Consider the following 21290-nt stretch of genomic DNA (forward strand, 5'->3'; position numbering starts at 1 on the left):
GGGCGCCGGCCGGTGTCACTCCACCCCCAACACTGTTTAGAATTCCAATGGGGGGGAGGGAGGTGCAGGAGGACGTCAATAGGATCTAATTTGCATTTAAATAGAGAGACATTGGCACACGTGGACGCAAATTGTACCGCGGGGAGAGTGGGAAGGAGGGTTGAGCTGGGGGGGGGGGGGGGCTGGAGGGTCAACTCGGATCGCGCACAAACGAGACGGGACTCGGGATCAGCGTGGGCCCTTTGCCCAGTTTAATTGCAGCAGCAACAAAATAATTCATTCATTTAAATGAAGGAAGACGAAGTGTTTTTTGTTTGTTATCCGACGTGGCAATTCGACATAACTCGCGTGCTTTCATTAAGGTTTGCTCACTCGACTGTTGCCCCGCACACCCATCACCCCAAGTCATAGTTGAGTTCTATTTGTTGCTGCGTGTGTCTTTATCTGTGACGTGAGCGCCGCCCGCAAGCCCTTTAAACATCATCACCGATTTCATTTATTTATTTTAACTTTTTTTCTTTTCTTTAACCTACGCGACTTTTACCGAAAGAACCAAAGATTATCATCACTGGGCATCGCTTTGTCACGCGCGGCCCTGCTTTGAGCGGAGGCAAAGGCGCGGCCCTGCAATTGCCAGCTCGCGCGACCGCTGGCCCGAAGGCCCTCCGCTCTGTTGCGAGAGAGCCCCGGCTGTCGAAATTTGGCCTACTCCTCCACAATGGCCAGTACGTCTTGGAAGAGGTGGGGGCGGACGTACCCACACTTTAGCCCACCGCACGCACGACCTGCTGCTGATGGGCGAACAGCGATGAACCCCTTAACGGAGGCGACGTGGTGTCGAGGATTTAAGAAACGGGCACGCGTTGTTCGCAAAACTGTACTCGCTTGGAGATCGAATCTAAAAGAGGACCTCTGCAACACCTGCCCATTCCTGATTCGTAATGATTTTGTTTGGGGTCAGATTGTGTGTCGTACACCCTCCTCCACCCGACACAGACAACTCCTGAAGTCCCTGGTCTTGCTCGAGGCCCCAGGCTACAACAAGTTAATGTAGAATGCGCCCGCTCTCTTCGGGTGTCAAATATATATTTATATTGTTTTCAATGTCATGCATCTCGGGTGTCACTGTGAATAAGCAGACCGCATGCAATTTCAAAGGTTCCGGGTGAAGTGATTTTTCCTATTTTACATCAGAAACCTCTAGTTATTGGGTCAATGCTCACCACTCGTGGGACAGTGTTGGCCGATTGCCTCTGAGAAGGACTGCGGATACTGTATTTGCACAAATAGGAAGAACCCGGGATTTTCTTAAATGTCTTAACAGTCACTAATGTGTTATTTTTTTATGTGTCTTTATTTTGTTGTCATTTACCCACCAGATCCCATCGGCGTCACATGGCCATGTCACGTCAGATGGTCATTACACGTCCACGTGGTCATGACACGTGATCATGACACGTCACGTGGTCATGACACGTCACAAGGTCATGCATGACACGTCAAGTGATCATGACACGTCACATGGTCATGGCACGAGGAATCCATTCGGAAATATCGCAGAGCCAGCGTGACACCTTCGTGTTACGGAGTGGTCCACCGAAGCGGATACCACAGAACTACATCTGAGATCCCTTCTCCTTCTTGTTCTTCAAGTGATACTCTGGTCCACGCACAGAAGGGGGCAGCACATTCCCCACCCGCTCTGCCACATGGGAGTAACGTTCGTTGCATGGCAGTCAACCCGATACTATCTTTGTTTTTCACCATTCGTGACTGTAAATGCAAGAGGCTGTATAATGTTCTTATTTACACGACAGTAAAGTGCATGGTCTGTTAGGCTGATATATTTTTCATATGTACATATATACTTTACTCGGCTAAAAGGAAAACAAGGTAAGAGTGCAGCCCTGCTATTCCCTGCTCATGCCACTGCCGGCAGAAGAGCCTCCACTTAGAGGCAGCCCTCGAGGATCCCTCTAGACGGTATTTTGGCCTACTCTTCCACACTTTACCCCGCTTGCTCTCTCCTCTCCTATCCGATCGACTAACTGCGGCGCAACCCATTCACGCCGCCGGGTGGACGGAGGCGGCGCGGGCGGTGGGCGGCTTAAGAAACACGCATCAGGGTCTCAACCGCAGCTCCGGGAGATGGGATCGAACCGGCGACCTCTGGAGTTGCAAGTCCGGTAGCGCCACTGAACCGTCACTCATCCGTGGCGGCTTCCTCGCACGCTTTTCCGAGCAGTGAATGTCCGTGCGTGGCGTGACGAAACGCCGCGTGGCGTCGTGAGCACGGGGCCATTGGGCGCCGGAGTACCGGGAGCAACAACAGCCTGCAAAAATGATCGAATAGTATTCGGTGCGAGGTGTCCCCTTCAAATGCACAATCGTTCGGGCGCTCGACGGGATCTCCATGGGCCAATATCTCCCGAGGCAACACGCGGTGCGTGGAGATAATTAAAGTACCTCGCGCCCTCTTTTAGCCCCCCCCCTCCCGATACTTTCCATTCATTGGCTACCACATTCTGATAAGCTCCTCCCCCCCTCTCCTCCCCCTAAACTTGTATTTAAGAGCTTGCATCTTGAATCCCTGCCTCACTTGATGCAGCAAAATCTGGCTGTGACGGTCCCACCTGATGACGGAGACTTGTGTTGCCTCCGAAACGTCGTGATTTTATTGTTTTATTTTATTAATTTTAATTATTTTTTTTTACCTACGTGACTCTACTGAAATAACTAAGAGTATGATAATTAAAGCACCAGAGCAAATGTTGCGATCGGTCGCGTGACCAAACGTCGGTAATTGGAGAGTGTCCGTAGCCTGGGTGGGGGGGAAAGCGGGAATCGGGGTGGAGGTGGGAAGCGATTTGTGTCTTCTTGTTTCTTGGCTACTTCTCTCCACACTCAAAGTCGTCAGTCCCCCCCCCCCCCCACCCACTGATCTCTCTGCTACTGCTGCTGTCGTTTCTAGAGCGGCTCTATCATCGCCGCTTGCTCTCTCCTCTCGTCGTCTCCCTCTATGTTAATGCGACTACCGCAGAGATTGCTCTCAGGAGCTTCATCTAGATACTTTTTGTCTCTCTTACTTTTTTGGTTAATATTATAATTGTGCTGCCAGTGCATCACCTTGTGTCGGAAAGTTGCCTTGAAGATGACATCAAAGAACCACTTCTAAAGCCACTCCAACGGGCCTCTCTCTTACACCTGTCACGTGCTCTGCTAAGAGTGTTCCTCAATAAAACCGCTTTCATTTTAAACTCCCAGAGCTGGAATGAGCCGCATGAAGTGCAAATCAACAGTCAACTTTTCTGTTGTCGTAGCAATCATCGGTGACCGGACTTAGACCATCAGCTCGCTGATGGTCACGGGCAACGGCTGAACCTCAAAGTGCAACCGAACATCTCAGAGGTTCCGGCTCAGTGCTGTGACCCCTAGACCACCCGGCATCTCATTCTTACAACAACATCATCATCATCATCTATCCACAGCTGGATGAAGCCTCGGCAATCTCGTCCTCCGCTACAAAACCACACATCGCATGGCCCTAACGTCAACCTTCACGCCTGGAGCCCGTGATCTCATCGGTGACTGCCTCAGAGTCTCTCTCTCTCTCTCGATCTCTGCGACACGGCCATTGACTATGAACACCCCCTGAGCCGGCCGGCCGGGCCACCTCCCAAGCTTGCCGTGCGCCGCGCGTTGCAAAGCCCGTAGCGGGTCGCGGGCCCGGCGACAGCGGAGAGTCGCGCCGGCGGGCAGCTCGAGGCGAGGGTTGCCGGGAGGTTCCTCGACTTCGGGAGATTTGTCGCCAGAGCGGCGCGCCCCCCGCGGTCTCTTCACATGGAGCTCTTGTCGTTGGCGAGGAGCGACTCGCCTTGGGCTGACGCCGCCTTCCTGGGGATCACGTCTATGCTGGGGCTTCGGCTGCGGATCGAAGGGCAGTCTTCCTTCTCAGCGCCTGCTCGGGATGGAGGGGGGGGGGAAGGGGGTGCGGGAGGGAGGGGCGAGGTGGGGGGAAGAGAAGAGAGAGGATTGGGAACGGTGGCACGGGCCCGGCAGGAGCTGCGGAAGTTCGCGGTTCGAATTCCAGCGGCCGCCCTGGTTAATGCTGCGGCGCGTGACGATGACCGTAACAATGCTACGAGGCGCCTCCCTCTGCTTCACCGTGGACGTTAAAGATCCACCGGACGTCATTCGCCAAGAGTCGGCCCATCGTGTGCCGCCAACAACGGCCGCATTTGCCAAATCTGAAAATTACGCCGCGAATCGATCAATTGGGATAACATTTCGCTCCCCCGGGCGCCTACAAACAAATCCAGTTGTCACGTTAACAACAAACGCGCAAATTGACATCTTTCCCAACAAAAAACCGGTCACTACGTCGAGAGGCGATTCACACCACATTTAGTTTTTATTACCAATCACACACAACGCTCCGCCGGGGGAGTTACCCGCGGCATCTTGATGCGACCACCTGCCTGAGCCCGCTGCTGCGGTGGCTACCCGCAGCCGCTGGGCGCAACACCCAGCGGGAAACGTCGAATGCTACGGCCAAACCGTCGCGGTGGGGAGATGTGAACGACCTCGCCGGGTATGGAGGAGGTCGTGGGTTCGATCCCGACCCTGACGCCTGCTGCTGTCTATTTGTAGGTTGCGTGTTTAGAGCAGTGGTTGCACGGTTTAGAGTATTTGGCTGCTAGGGGTATACACGTCAACGTGATAAGCCACTTCGTTGAGCTATCATTTGCGATAACCACGTTGCTTCTGAATAAAGAGCCACATGGCTCAGCAGGCCCCTACCTCGTAAAAAAAAAATCACGACGTTCGAAACGTCATGATTTTTTTAATTTTATTTATACCTCCGTGACTTTACCGAAATAACCCAAGAGGATGGATTCCTGCAGTCACGAAAGCTTCAAATCAAGATTTTAAAAAATAGTTTAAGTAAAAAAAGAATAAGAGTTCAATCGTGATTTGAAGCTTTCGTGAGTGCAGGAATCCACACTCTTTGGTTCTTTCGGTAAAGTCACGTGGGTAGAAATAAAATAATTATGACAACCGCTTGTGTTGCAATCGAAACGTCGTGATTTTTAAAAATTTAATTTCTAACTACATGACTTTACCGAAAGAAACAAAGAGTAATACGAGTTCAGTTAAAATAGCGATTTAAAGCTTTCGTGACTGCAGGGATTCATCTTCTTGGTTCTTTCGGTAAAGTCACGTAGAAGGGAAATAATAAAATAATAAAAATACAACATAAGAAATTATATTTTATGTTTTATTTTTAATAAATAATATTGTATAATGTTTTATTTTTTATTTTATTATTTCCCTTCTACGTGACTTCACCGAAAGAACCAAGAAGAAGGTTAAAATTGTGAGTTTACAGAGGCTCTGGGCTGTCTCCCAGACAACGTACGTTTTGCGACGGCGGCATACTTTGCAGCCGCACGCCGCAGCTGCTTGCTCTGCCGCCTGTAGTACATGGCGAACTTGTTGAAGATGATGGTGATGGGCAGCGACACGACGAGGATGCCGCAGATGATGCACGCCGTGGCGATGGCCTTGCCGGCGGCGGTCACGGGGTACGTGTCCCCGTAGCCCACGGTCGTCATGCTGATGGTGGCCCACCACCAGCACAGCGGGATGCTCGCGAGCCCCCCCTCCTCCTCGTCCCTCTCCGCCGAGTAGATGAGCACCGAGAAGATGGAGATGCCCACGGACAGGAAGAGCAGCAGCATGCCCACCTGCGCACGTGACCCCCGCACACCGCCACACAGCCCCAGTCGCAGACCGAACCACGTGATCATCGAGGCCCAGGCGGTGCCGCGGGGGATGCGGACGAGGGTTTTGGGTGGAGAGGAGCATCCGATTGCCTCGGCAACTCAGAGCGCCGTGCGCACTCACCTTAAACTATTGCAATGCCCTGCTGCTGTCGAGCTAAGCAAGGGCTATTGCCAGGGACAGCCGTTCTTACACGGCACATCGACTTTGCATTGACGTTCATAGACTTGCACAGAGGACCATAGACTTGCACAGAGGACCATAGACTCACACAGAGGCCCATCAACTCGCACAGAGATGTACGGGGAACCGTAGACACGGGGACCCAGAGAGTCGCCCATTCACAGACACCCAAAGAACAATATCAGGGGCTGTGCGATTCATGATTGACTCATGGTCATTTCTATCAATGCCATATGGTTTGGGGTGGGAGATGCATGGGCGGGAGCAACCAGCCAGACAGGGAGGAAGGAAGGGGGATGGAGGGGAGGGAGGGGGGAGAGGAGGGAGGGGGGGAAGTACTTGTGAAATGTAAATGTGTTTCTGCAGCCGGGCCAGGGAAATGTAAAATAAACATTGAGATGCGCAGCCTCGCCTCCAACCAACACTGACCAATGCGCGGCGTCAACCCTCGTGACCACCCAGCACACAGAGACGCTAGCGACCGTGTCCGTAGGGGGTAAAGGTAAAAACGCAGCCCCTGCAATTGCTTGCTCACGCCACTGCCGACAGAAGGGCCTCCGCTAAGAGGGAACTTTAGAGAGCCCCATCTAGAGGGGGGATTTGGCCTACTCTTCCACGCGGGCCAGACGTCTTGGAAGAGGTGGCAGTGCCCACACTTTACCGCACTGCACGAGGAAAGTGCCACGAGTCGTTGGCAGCGGTCAATCCTGATCGTGCGCTCGATAGGTGCCACAAGTTTAGTTCAATGTCTGCTTACGCCTTGAAAACCCTGAAAACAAAAACTTCCCACCTGAATACCCTCCCACCTGATTGCCTGTCCACCTGCCCATCTTCACACCTGCCTACCTACCCACACGATTGTCTGCTCACCTGCCCACCAACTGATCCGGGTGAGTGATGATTCAGCACTCTCTAATTTACATCTGTGAAAAAGAGCTTTATAGTTCATCAGATTCATCCGATATATATAAATATTCAGAGTATTCTCTTCCTCTCTTCCTGCTGCTCATCTCGAGCCGTGCCCCCCCCCCCTCTTTGACCGTCTTGGGGACTTCCCTTCCCTCCTTCCCTCGCACGCGCATCTTCAGAATCATCAGAATCTTTATTTATGCTGGCGGAATCCGATGAGCTGTAAAGTTCTTTTTCACAGATGTCCAGTAGACATCTGCCCAGCCGATCATCACCTCGCCCCCCCCCCATGCCTCTCGCCCTCCCCCCGCCATGTCCCTCGCCCCCCCCCCCCCACCATCACCTCGCCCCCCCCCCCTCCATGCCCCCTCGTCCCCCCCCCCACCATCTCTTCGCCCCCCCCGATGCCCCTCGTCCCCCCCCCCTCCATGCCACTCGTCCCCCCCCCACTTCATGCCCCTCGCCCCCCCCACCATCCCCTCGCCCCCCTTCTATGCCCCTCGCCCGCCCCCCATGCCTCTCGCCCCCCCCCCCACCATCACCTCGCCCCCCCTCCATGCCCCTCGCCCCCCCCCCACCATCCCCTTGCCCCCTCCATGCCCCTCTCCCCCCTACCCCTCGCCCCCCCCCTCCATGCCCCTCTCCCCCCCTACCCCTCTCCCCCTCCATGCCCCTCTCCCCCCCTCGCCCCCCCCTCCATGCCCCTCTCCCCCCCTACCCCTCTCCCCCTCCATGCCCCTCTCCCCCCCTCGCCCCCCCCTCCATGCCCCTCTCCCCCCCTACCCCTCTCCCCCTCCATGCCCCTCTCCCCCCCTCGCCCTCCCCGCCCCCCCGCCCACGGGCCCCCACCTCGTGGTAGCTGTGCGTCAGCGTCTGTCCGAGCGAGCGGAGTCCCGTGGAGTGCCGCGCGAGCTTCAGGATGCGCAGCACGCGCATGAGCCGCAGGATCTGCACCACGCGGCCCACGTTGCCCAGCTCCACGCCGCTCAGCAGCAGCGTCGCGTAGAACGGAGTCACCGACACCAGGTCGATGGAGTTGAGCGGGCGGCTGAAGAACTTCTGGAGGGAAGCAGGAGGAGGGGGAAGAGGAGGAGGAGGGTGATGAGGAGGAGGAGGGGTAGAGGAGGGGGAAGAGGAGGAGGAGGGTGATGAGGAGGGGGAGAGGAAGAGGAGGAGGAGGGGGAGGGTGAGGATGAGGAGGGGGAGGGAGAGGAGGAGGGTGAGGAGGAGGGGGAAGAGGAGGAGGAGGGTGATGAGGAGGAGGGGGAGGAGGAAGAGGAGGGGGAGGGTGAGGATGAGGAGGGAGAGGGGGAGGAGGAGGAGGAGGGTGATGAGGAGGAGGAGGGGAGAGGAGGAGGAGGGGGAAGAGGAGGAGGAGGGTGATGAGGAGGAGGGGAGGAGGAAGAGGAGGGGGAGGGGAGGAGGAGGAGGAGGGTGATGAGGAGGAGGAGGGAGAGGAGGAGGAGGGGGAAGAGGAGGAGGAGGGTGAGGAGGAAGAGGAGGAGGAGGGGGAGGGTGAGGATGAGGAGGGGGAGGAGGAGGAGGAGGGTGATGAGGAGGAGGAGGGGGAGGAGGAAGAGGAGGAGGAGGGGGGAGGGTGAGGATGAGGAGGGGGAGGGAGGAGGAGGGTGATGAGGAGGAGGAGGGAGAGGAGGAAGAGGAGGAGGAGGGGGAGGAGGAAGAGGAGGAGGGGGAGGAGGAGGAGGAGGGGGAGGAGGAAGAGGAGGGGGAGGAGGAAGAGGAGGAGGAGGGGGAGGGTGAGGATGAGGGTGAGGTGGAGTAGGGGGAAGAGGAGGAGGAGGGGGAGGGTGAGGATGAGGGTGAGGTGGAGTAGGGGGAAGAGGAGGAGGAGGGGGAGGGTGATGATGAGGATGATGATGAGGGGGAGAGGCAGTGGAGTAGTCACGGCTTTTAATTGCGGCCGGGTCTGTCCAAGTCGTCTACCCGGAGATATTTCTCACCCGAGGCACACCGCATCCAGCGTAGCTACCATCCAGTGTAACTACCTTTCAGTATCACTACCATAGCGTCGGTGTTGGCAGTTGTGCTGTATCGCTTTACAATGTTTGCTTTACGAGTTGTACCACGTGCTATTCCAGATGATGTCAGACGTTTCGCTCCACGTGCTGAGAGCTTTTTCAAAAACTATCCCACCCACTGGTAGTATTTGTAGTCCTGTCTCCCTGTCTCCACTGGTTGTCTCCCTGTCTCCACTGTCTCCACTGGCTGTCTCCACTCTCTCCACTGGTTGTCTGCCTGTGTCCGTTTCCACTGTCCGTCTTCAGTCTCTCTCTGCCCCCCTCTGTCTCATCTCCCTGTCTGTCTGTCTCCACTGGGACTCCCTGTATCTCTGTCTTCATAACCTGTGCCTCCCTGTCTGTCTCTACTGTGTCTTCCTGTTTAGATGTCTCCATTCTCCCAGTCCCAACTTAATTTCTCTACAAACCCAGGGAGACGGGCAGTGGAGACAGAGAGACAGACAGACAGAGAGACACAGAGACAGACAGACAGAGAGACACAGAGATAGAGAGACAGAGAGATACAGAGACACAGAGACAGACAGAGAGGCAGAGAGACAGGGAGTCACAGTGGAGACAGAGGAGACAGACAGACAGACAAAGAGACAGGGAGACAGGGAGTCACAGTGGACACAGAGAGACAGACAGACAGGGAGTCCCAGTGGAGACAGAGGAGACAGACAGACAGAGAGACAGGGAGTCCCAGAGGAGACGGACAAGAGGAGGCGAGACAGCTCCCCGAGGTCGCACCTTGAGGTCGGGGGCCGCGATCATCCTGGCGGCGAGCTCCAGCGTGAACCAGGCGACACACACGTCCTCCACCACGGCGAGCACGGGGTCCTCCACCACGGGCAGCGCGGGGTCCTCCGCCGCCCCGGCGCGCTCGTCCCCCATGCTGTGGACGCACATGGAGATGATGGACACGAGCAGCACGGCGATGGACACCCCCGTGTAGACCTTGGCGAGGCGCGAGTAGCCGGGGTTTTCCAGCATCGCCCACATCCTCCTGCGTCTCCCGGCGCAGCATCGGTAGTTCGCGTCGGTCGCTTCGTCATCCTCGCCGCCGCCGCCGCTACCGTCACCGCGGGCGTCACCGTCCTCATCGCCGGAGTTGTCGCTCCCATCGTCGTCGTCGTCATCATCGTCCTCATCATCATCATCGTCGTCTTCCTCTTCATCGTCATCATCGTCGTCGTTATTCTTGCGCAGGCAGCGCCGGCCGCTCCGCCCGGCCTGCGCTCCCGCCGCGAGGCACTCGAGCCGCTCCAGGTAGTGGTGGCTGCAGCAGTACGAGCTGCTCGCCACCTGCAGGAGGTCGGGAAGCCCCCAGTACTCGATCTCCTGGCTCAGGCTGAAGACGCACAGCTCCTGCTGCAGCGCACGCAGGCGGCCCGTGCGGTAGAAGTCGAGCACGTGGCGGAAGAGTCCCGGGTGGCGGTCGAAGTAGAACTCGCGGCTGTCGCGCACGTAGTCGTCGCACAGCTGCAGAATCGCCGACTCGGAGCGGCATGAGAGAATGCGGCCGAGGCGCGTCTCGGGGAAGCGCAGCAGCGTGCCCGGGGACAGCCTCTGGCGGAAGCCGCCGACGTTCACAGTGATGAGGAGGTGGCTCGAGTCGGAGTCTTCGTTGCTACCGTCGATGGAAGTGGTCGGAGTCGACGCTGCCGCTGCTGCCACCGCTGCTGCTGTCGCCGCTGCTGCTGCCGCCACTGCTGCTGTTGCTGCTGGGTAGCCGTCGTCATCGTCGTTATCGGCGGAGGGCTGCGTGGGAGGAGTGGGGAGGGAGAAGAGGCGGCGGTGGTGGCGGCTCCGAGCGGTCTCGTCCTCTCGCGGTGCCGGGGCGGCGTGGCCGTGAACCATGGCTGGACTTGGCCCCGGCGCGAGAATGCTCGAGCCGGATCAACTCCCATGCGGCAGGCGGCTCGAAGACGCTTCGCGCGACGTCTGCCGCTGTGCGTCGGCGCGAATCCGAGGTCTGTGCCGGGACAAGTTGGCGGGGGGTGGGAGTTGGAGAGGGATTTGGAGGAAGTTGGCTATACGTCGTTCAAAGGACACAGATATAACTCTACAACGGTGGCAGTGGTGATAATAATGATGATGACACGAATAACGTCAACTTGTAACAACGCGATGACCCCCCCGCACGGAATTCTGTCGCTCTCGTAGAGAAGGGAAAGAGAGAGGGGAGGGGGGCGAGGAGAAGGAACCACAGACGAGGTGCGGGAAGGCAGCAGCAGCAGCCACGCGGCGACGAGGAGCCAGCGCCAACGATTTTCCCGAGCTCCGCGGTCCTCTGCATACGAAGTTGTTACGCGCGGGAGGAAACCGAAGCACCCGAGAGAACTCACGCGTGCGAGGGGGCAACGCTCTATCCCACACACACGGAACGAGGCGGAGTCCACACTTGTTTTGCTGTACCGACTTCTCCCGGCGAGCGAGGGGTTCATGACACCTGCCCCTCGACCCACCGCTCCCTCCCCCTTCGCGGGAAGAAGGTGAACTTCGCAGCATCTGTGCGTGGTGATCCGCCAACCCTGGCTGCTGCCTCCACAGCGCTGGATCACACGTGCAGCCACGTGCAGCCACGTGCAGCAGCAGCAGCAGAAGCAGCGTAGTCACCGCAATAACACATTCTTGCGGAGGGAGCTGGTAAGAACGTTGGGTTGCTCGGTCAATGGCCAGGGGAAACGCCGGCGTGGTGTATTCCGCAAATATGCCCGACTGTGAGGGCGGGCACAAGCCGGCGTGAGTAGGTTAAACGTTGAGTTTATAAGGGCACCACGGGGTGACCAGCCCCTCCCCACCCAGCCCCACCCCTCCCACCCCCCACCCAGCCCCACCATCCCCACCCAGCCCCTCCCCACCCAGCCCCTCCCCACCCAGCCCCTCCCCAGCCCCTCCCCACCCTCCCCTCCCCACCCAGCCCCACCCTCCCCACCCAGCTCCTCCCCAACCTCGCCTCCCCACCCAGCCCCTCCCTCCCCACCCAGCCCCTTCCTGCACGACGGACGGACACAATAATCCCCTGTGGGCTGGTGTAACCAGGAGGTTCCTACCAGTATAAGACGCTGACATGTTGCCGCTCAGTGCAGCGGCTTTATCTGAGACACCCCCCGGCTGTGACATCCTCGTCTCTCCTGTCGCGACCTTCGTCTGAAGTCTGCACCGCCTCGTACCAATGTTTGCCTGTGAGCACCATCACCCGAAATGCCCGCGACCTCGTCCGACTTTGTAAAGCTAAGCGGGGTTGAACCCGGACACTGCTTGGATGATGGGCGACCAATGTCCAGTGTAGAGGTCGCTGCGGGGCCGACGCTCCTACGAGCACGGTTGGCTACGTACGGTGCGAAAGAAGTTAAACATGCGTGTGTGCATTCCCACGCACCATGATGCAGAGAGCAACGTCTGTGTCGCACGCCACTCAAACGGATGTCTCTCATGCGGTGGTCCTTAAACCTTGACTGCAGCCTTGCACCCCTTCGGTTTTCAATCGTTCAAACAAAGTATTATGTCGATGGATACATTGGGTTTGATGAAACAAAGTAGTGGTCGTACTTACGATTATTTACGTAAACAAATAAATCTGGCCATGTCTCGCGACCCCCAGCGAGCTACGTACGGTGCCATAGAAGTGCAACGTACATACAAGCGGGCAGTGCAGCCACGAGAGTAAGTGTTGTACTCTACTCCTGTGCATTGGCCGTCCACGCTCCCCGCAATTCGCCAACACCCCGCACTGCCCATGCGGCGTGCGGTGAAGTGTGGTCGAATCATCGCTCGCGTTATGCTGCCGACACACGTGGTAGGAGGGGTGGTGGTGGGGGTGGTGGGGGGTGTTAGCACGCGATCCACGCTGAACCACGGAGGCTCCCTTAACCCGCTGGCTTGGCCGGCTTGTGATGAAGATCGTGTCACCCTGACACTCAACTACATTGGGCTCTGATATGAACGGCGCAGTGAGCGGGCGGTAAAGTTCATGGCTAAAGGGCACCAGACGGGGGCGGCAGGGGGTTTGGAGAGGGGGGCGATGAGGGGAGGAGGGGAGGGTTGCCTGGGACGGAAGTCCCCAAGATGATGGCACGGCTCGAGATGAGCAGCAGGAAGGGGAGGAGGAGGAGGCGGAGGAGGAAAAGGAATGAGCGGGTCAAGATGATGAGAGGGTGATGATGATGCTGCTGCTGCTGCTGAGAGAGGGGAGACGAGAGGGAGGAGCAAGAGGGAGCGAGTAGCAGCGTCTGTCCTCACAGCCGGCAGCGGGGAGAGGGGAGGGATTCAGAGTGCCACACAGAAGTCACGGGATTTGCGGGAGGCTAAAGCTGATTTATATATAGAACGTTTCCATTTATATAGCGACGTTAATGCAAATTGCATAAATTGAGATGCTTTCAGCTGCTTCAATGAGTGCTTACATACATGCGGGAAGAACACCGGAGCACCCGGAGAAAACACGCGCGTGCGAGGGGGCAACGCTCTATCCCCGTGCCGATTGGACGGATGATGAGAGTCCACCCTTGCTGTTCCGCCTTCTCCTGGCAAGCCAGAGTATGGCTCTGGGATGGGAGCGTATTGTATGTTGAACTTCTTTCACACCGTACGTAGCCAACTGTGGTAATCGGAGCTGCTGGATTTCAGGCCACGTGCATAGCCACCAGGTCCCGGCTACGACGGTAAATGGGTCTCTATGAAGGTCAGTTGGACTGTGAAAGCTGTATTGGAGGTATATGGGTTTCTGCGTGAGTCTATGGTTCTCTATGTGGGGTATGGGTATATGCGTGAGTCTATCGGTATCTGAGAGTCTATGGGTCTCTGTGTGAGTCTATGGGTCTCTATGTGGGTAGATTGGTATCTGTGTGAGCCTATTGGTTCGAGACCTCGGCGGTAGAGATTTATTTCTATGGCCAATACAATTGGATCATGCGCCAACCAGTTTCAGGGCGCGAGTTATCAGACGATTAACTTTTATTCGCCATATGCACAGATCGGTATTCATGAACATGCATCTGGGGCAGAGCGGTGGCGCAGTGGTGAGCGCATGCGCCGTAGACCTGGCCAACTCGAATTCGGCTCGTTTAACACGTGCACACACACACGTGGAACACGTGTACACAGACACGTGTACACAGATATACTGTTGGGGCAAGTGCTGTTAGCAAGCACCTATGAAGGCCGGCACTGTGGCACACGAGGGGATGGGTGGCCAACACCACGCCCGACCGCCTTTGTCTCCCCAGTGGCAATGTTTACACAGCGCACCAGGTACTCATTTGAGGCTGAGTCGACCCATGGGAGGCCCAGGACCGGTTCAGATAATCGTCACTGGTGTTGACCATGAGCGGGAATCGAACCCAGGTCGCCGGGTTCGTAGCGCAGCACGCTAAACGCTCCACTACACGAACACACACACGCGCATACACACGTGCACACACACGCACACACACACGTGCACACACACACATACACACGTGCACACACGCACACACACACGTGCACACACACGCACATACACACGTGCACACACACGCACACACACACGTGCACACACACGCACACACACACGTGCACACACACGCACATACACACGAACACACACACGCACATACACACGTGCACACACACGCACATACACACGTGCACACACACGCACACACACACGTGCACACACACGCACATACACACGAACACACACACGCACATACACACGTGCACACACACGCACACACACACGTGCACACACACGCACACACACACGTGCACACACACGCACATACACACGAACACACACACGCACATACACACGTGCACACACACGCACATACACACGTGCACACACACGCACATACACACGTGCACACACACGCACACACACGTGCAGTGAGATCTCAATTTCGATTTAAAGCTTTCGTGACTGCAGGGATTAATCTTCTTGGTTCTATCGGTAAAGTCACGTAAAAGGGAAATAATAAAAAAATAAAAATGAAACATAATTTTAAAAAATGTATTATGTTTTTTTAATGTAAATTTGTTTTATTTCATTATTTCCCTTCGACGTGACTTTACCGAAAGAACCGAGAAGATGAGATCTCAATCGTCATGTGAATCGGCTCCGTTAACGCACACAGCGTCAATTGCTTCGCGCGTCGCGTGGGACGCGTTTAACAATCATGGGGCGCATGGGGCGTGGAACGAGTACATCTAGAGTTGAGCGGGGAAGTAGGCGGAAAGGCGGGGGGTGGTGGTGGGGGGCTGCGAGGACTGGAGCTTGAGACGTGTTGATGGAGGTTGACCCTGCCCTGAGAGCGAAACCAATCAACCTCGGCGCCCTCGTGTTTGTGGCAAAAATTGAAAAAGAACACACGTTTCGGATGATTCTAGCTATAAGCGTGAACTTAATTAGATTAGTGACCAACGTGATCTCTCTAGCCCGTCTAGAACATCATTCACACTCACACCACTCTCACCCAGCCCTCTAGCTCGTCTAGAACATCATTCACCCTCACACCACTCTCACCCAGCCCTCTAGCCCGTCTAGAACATCATTCACACTCACACCACTCTCACCCAGCCCTCTAGCCCGTCTAGAACATTATTCACACTCACACCACTCTCACCCAGCTCTCTAGAACATCATTCACACTCACACCACTCTCACCCAGCCCTCTAGCTCGTCTAGAACATCATTCACACTCACACCACTCTCACCCAGACCTCTAGCTCGTCTAGAACATCATTCATACTCACACCACTCTCACCCAGCCCTCTAGCTCGTCTAGAACATCATTCACACTCACACCCAGCCCTCTAGCTCGTCTAGAACATCATTCACTCTCACACCACTCTCACCCAGCCCTCTAGCCCGTCTAGAACATAATTCACACTCACACCACTCTCACCCAGCCCTCTAGCCCGTCTAGAACATAATTCACACTCACACCACTCTCACCCAGCCCTCTAGCCCGTCTAGAACATAATTCACACTCACACCACTCTCACCCAGCCCTCTAGCCCGTCTAGAACATCATTCACTCTCACACCACTCTCACCCAGCCCTCTAGCCCGTCTAGAACATAATTCACACTCACACCACTCTCACCCAGCCCTCTAGCCCGTCTAGAACATAATTCACACTCACACCACTCTCACCCAGCCCTCTAGCTCGTCTAGAACATCATTCACTCTCACACCACTCTCACCCAGCCCTCTAGCCCGTCTAGAACATAATTCACACTCACACCACTCTCACCCAGCCCTCTAGCCCGTCTAGAACATCATTCACACTCACACCATTCTCACCCAGCCCTCTAGCCCGTCTAGAACATCATTCACACGCACACCACTCTCACCCAGCCCTCTAGCCCGTCTAGAACATCATTCACACTCACACCACTCTCACCCAGCCCTCTAGCTCGTTTAGAACATCATTCACACTCACACCACTCTCACCCAGCCTTCTAGCTCGTCTAGAACATCACTCACACTCACACCACTCTCACCCAGCCTTCTAGCTCGTCTAGAACATCATTCACACTCACACCACTCTCACCCAGCCTTCTAGCTCGTCTAGAACATCATTCACTCTCACACCACTCTCACCCAGCCTTCTAGCTCGTCTAGAACATCATTCACACTCACACCACTCTCACCCAGCCTTCTAGCTCGTCTAGAACATCATTCACACTCACACCACTCTCACCCAGCCCTCTAGCTCGTCTAGAACATCATTCACACTCACACCACTCTCACCCAGCCCTCTAGCCCGTCTAGAACATTATTCACACTCACACCACTCTCACCCAGCCCTCTAGCCCGTCTAGAACATCATTCACACTCACACCACTCTCACCCAGCCCTCTAGCTCGTCTAGAACATCATTCACACTCACACCACTCTCACCCAGCCCTCTAGCCCGTCTAGAACATTATTCACACTCACACCACTCTCACCCAGCCCTCTAGCCCGTCTAGAACATCATTCACTCTCACACCACTCTCACCCAGCCCTCTAGCCCGTCTAGAACATCATTCACACTCACACCACTCTCACCCAGCCCTCTAGCCCGTCTAGAACATCATTCACACTCACACCACTCTCACCCAGCCCTCTAGCCCGTCTAGAACATCATTCACACTCACACCACTCTCACCCAGCCCTCTATCCCGTCTAGAACATCATTCACTCTCACACCACTCTCACCCAGCCCTCTATCCCGTCTAGAACATCATTCACACTCACACCACTCTCACCCAGCCCTCTATCCCGTCTAGAACATCATTCACACTCACACCACTCTCACCCAGCCCTCTATCCCGTCTAGAACATCATTCACTCTCACACCACTCTCACCCAGCCCTCTAGCCCGTCTAGAACATCATTCACACTCACACCACTCTCACCCAGCCCTCTAGCCCGTCTAGAACATCATTCACACTCACACCACTCTCACCCAGCCCTCTAGCCCGTCTAGAACATCATTCACACTCTCACCCAGCCCTCTATCCCGTCTAGAACATCATTCACTCTCACACCCCTCTCACCCAGCCCTCTAGCCCGTCTAGAACATCATTCACACTCTCACCACTCTCACCCAGCCCTCTAGCCCGTCTAGAACATCATTCACACTCTCACCCAGCCCTCTATCCCGTCTAGAACATCATTCACTCTCACACCCCTCTCACCCAGCCCTCTAGCCCGTCTAGAACATCATTCACACTCACACCACTCTCACCCAGCCCTCTAGCCCGTCTAGAACATCATTCACACTTTCACCCAGCCCTCTATCCCGTCTAGAACATCATTCACACTCACACCACTCTCACCCAGCCCTCTAGCCCGTCTAGAACATCATTCACACTCTCACCCAGCCCTCTAGCCCGTCTAGAACATCATTCACTCTCACACCCCTCTCACCCAGCCCTCTAGCCCGTCTAGAACATCATTCACACTCACACCACTCTCACCCAGCCCTCTAGCCCGTCTAGAACATCATTTACTCTCACACCCCTCTCACCCAGCCCTCTAGCCCGTCTAGAACATCATTCACACTCACACCACTCTCACCCAGCCCTCTAGCCCGTCTAGAACATCATTTACTCTCACACCCCTCTCACCCAGCCCTCTATCCCGTCTAGAACATCATTCACACTCACACCACTCTCACCCAGCCCTCTAGCCCGTCTAGAACATCATTTACTCTCACACCCCTCTCACCCAGCCCTCTAGCCCGTCTAGAACATCATTCACACTCACACCACTCTCACCCAGCCCTCTAGCCCGTCTAGAACATCATTCACACTCACACCACTCTCACCCAGCCCTCTAGCTCGTCTAGAACATCATTCACTCTCACACCCCTCTCACCCAGCCCTCTAGCCCGTCTAGAACATCATTCACACTCACACCACTCTCACCCAGCCCTCTAGCTCGTCTAGAACATCATTCACTCTCACACCCCTCTCACCCAGCCCTCTAGCCCGTCTAGAACATCATTCACACTCACACCACTCTCACCCAGCCCTCTAGCCCGTCTAGAACATCATTCACACTCACACCACTCTCACCCAGCCCTCTAGCCCGTCTAGAACATTATTCACACTCACACCACTCTCACCCAGCCCTCTAGCCCGTCTAGAACATAATTAACTCTCACACCCCTCTCACCCAGCCCTCTAGCCCGTCTAGAACATCATTCACACTCACACCCCTCTCACCCAGCCCTCTAGCTCGTCTAGAACATCATTCACTCTCACACCACTCTCACCCAGCCCTCTAGCCCGTCTAGAACATCATTCACACTCACACCACTCTCACCCAGCCCTCTAGCCCGTCTAGAACATCATTCACACTCACACCACTCTCACCCAGCCCTCTAGCCCGTCTAGAACATCATTCACACTCACACCACTCTCACCCAGCCCTCTAGCCCGTCTAGAACATCACTCACACCACTCTCACCCAGCCCTCTAGCTCGTCTAGAACATCACTCACACTCACATTCCTCATTCTCTCTTGATTTTTATACGCGAGGTCATAGCGGGAGCGGTGGCGCAATGTTTAGCGCGCAGCGATGCAATCGCGACGACGTTGAGTTTAATAAAGCACACGGCTATCATCAGTGGCGCGTGATATCTGAGCGGGGTCGATTCAGCGTTAACTATGAGCATCTGATGAGAGTGTGTGTGTGCTTGTGTGTGTGTGCTTGCGTGTGTGTGTGCACTTGTACACCTGATGCACCTGAACCTGTGCTGTTGCTTACTTAGGTAAACTCAGCCTAAAATGACTGGACCTAGTGTGTTCTGTGCACATCAACAACACTGGGGATACAAAGACGGCCGGGCGTGGTGTTGGCCACCCACCCCCTCGTGCGCCGATCTTGCCTTAATAGGCGCTCGCTAACAGCACTTATCCCGACAATCTGTTAAGGCTATGCGGGTGATCTTTGTCTTTGTATGTACGTGTGTGTAATGTATGTGTGTTGTGTGTATATGTATGCGTGTGTTGTTAATGCGTGTGTGCGTGTGTGTGTCTGCTGCGTACGTGTGCGCGCGTGTCCGTCTGAGCGTGCGTCTCGTGTACGTGTGTCTGTCGCTGTGCACGTGACATGTGTCTGTGCGCGTGTATCCGCACGCACACGATACACACGGACAATATTACCTTCGCGGGTGCTCGATAACAGCACTTCTCCCAACAGGATATAAAAGCCATACGGGGAGTAATATGTGTGCGTGTGTGCGAGTATGGGGAGCGGTAGCGCTCTGCGCTACGAACCCCGGCCACCCGAGTTCGATTCCCGCTCACGGCGACGATTATATCTGAACCGGGTCCTCAGCCACCCCACTATCGACTCAGTCTCAATACGAGTACCTGATGCGATGCGTAAACATCGCAACCAGGGAGACAAAGGCGGCCGGGCGTGGCTGCTGGCCACTAATCCACCCTCGTGTACCGTGCCGGCTTTCACATAGGTGCTCGCTAACAGCACTTGCCCCACCAGTCTGCGCAGGCTACACGGAGGATCTTTGTCTTGTGTGTGCGTGCGTGCGCGCGTGCGTGTTTGTACAGAGAGGAGAAATCTCTTACCGGTGTTAAGAGATGCGCAACAGCATGATGACGATGACGATCACGGGCACGACCACGAATTCTCTTTTGGAACTTCGCGCGTGCTATGCCGTTATATGTCGGGCTGGAGGAGGAGGATGGGGAGGAGGGAGGAGGGGGAGGAGGAGGAGGGGGGAGGAGGAGGGAGGAGGAGGGGAGAGGAGGACTCGTCTAAGAGGCTGCATGTGTGGAGGGGCGGAGGAGGTGCTCGGTGGATCTGGGTCCTGGGACGAAATTGACTTGCGGACCACCGCAATATATAACCACGCAGTGTCTGTTTCACGTGCAATATACATTATATATAGACGTGCATGGCTGAGTTTTTTTTTTATCACGACATTTTCCGGAACGCTGCTAGTGCTGGCTGGCTTTAAGTGTGAATTATTGGCTTCAAGCTCTCCAGCACCACGAGAAGTATATTGTACGTGTCGACATGGTAATTCCCACATTACGGCACGCTCTCTGTGTTGACGTGTTTTGGCCCGGTTTGTATGGATACAGGGTACAATGATGACGACGAGAACGATGAGGGTGTCATGCCGAAGTCATCGTGGTTACAGCGCTCCGGACTGTTCCGGCTCAAGCCGAGACACAGTTGATGTACGGTGTATGGAATACGTGCGCGTGTGTGTGTGTGTGTGTGTCAGGTACTGGGGAGACAAAAGCGGCCCTGCGTGGTGCTGACCACACAACCCCCATCGAGCGGTGGTGCAGCGGTTAGCGCGCTGCACTACGAACCTGGCGACCCGGGTTCGATTCTCACGGCCGACACCGGTGACGATTATCTGAAACCGGTCCTGGGCCTCCACTAGGTCGACTCAGCCTCAAATGAGTACCTGGTGCCGTGTGTAAACATCGCCACTAGAGACAAAGGCGGCCGGGCGTGGTGCTGGCCACCCACCCCCTCGTGTGCCACAGCGCCGGCCTTCATAGGTGCTCGCTAACAGCACTTGCCCCAACAGTTTGTAAAGGCTATACGGGGGATCTTTGTTTTTGTTAGGTACTGGGAAGACAAAGGCGGCCCTGCGTGGTGGTGACCACACGACCCCCCTCGTGCATCGTGACGGGCTCACTCAGTGCTCGCTGACTGCACTTCTCTGAGCAATCGGCCTGGCTCCGTGGAGGTTATTTAACTTTGTGTCTGTGACTGTGTGTCTGTGTGTCTTTGACTGTGTGTCTGTGTGTCTGTGACTGTGTCTGTGTGTCTTTGACTGTGTCTGTGTGTCTTTCACTGTGTGTCTGTGTGTCTGTCTGTCTGTGTGTCTGTGACTGTATGTCTGTGTGTCTGTGACTGTGTCTGTGTGT

The 21290-nt window shown here is 55.6% G+C and overlaps 1 protein-coding gene across 2 annotated transcripts; it reads right to left on the reverse strand.

The window, feature by feature from the left end:
• Positions 1-2510: 2510 nt before the first annotated feature.
• Positions 2511-20092, reverse strand: LOC144938541 (delayed-rectifier potassium channel regulatory subunit KCNS3-like). Of its 2 annotated transcripts, none has more exons than XM_078866461.1 (5): positions 19968-20092; positions 9645-10869; positions 7726-7932; positions 5420-5747; positions 2511-3958 (listed from the first exon to the last, which is right to left on the reverse strand). In XM_078866461.1, exons 2-5 carry the CDS (start codon positions 10752-10754, stop codon positions 3837-3839), a joined length of 1767 nt encoding a protein of 588 aa, XP_078722587.1. In that variant the 5' UTR covers positions 10755-10869; positions 19968-20092; the 3' UTR covers positions 2511-3836. The 2 variants fall into 2 exon arrangements, with proteins under 2 accessions (XP_078722587.1, XP_078722586.1); XM_078866460.1 differs by having other exon boundaries at positions 2512-3958; positions 7726-7935.
• Between the last annotated feature and the right edge of the window lie 1198 nt (positions 20093-21290).

This window comes from Lampetra fluviatilis, chromosome 22 (genome assembly GCF_964198595.1).
Source record: "Lampetra fluviatilis chromosome 22, kcLamFluv1.1, whole genome shotgun sequence".
In the NCBI taxonomy this organism is placed as follows: Eukaryota; Metazoa; Chordata; class Hyperoartia; order Petromyzontiformes; family Petromyzontidae; genus Lampetra; species Lampetra fluviatilis.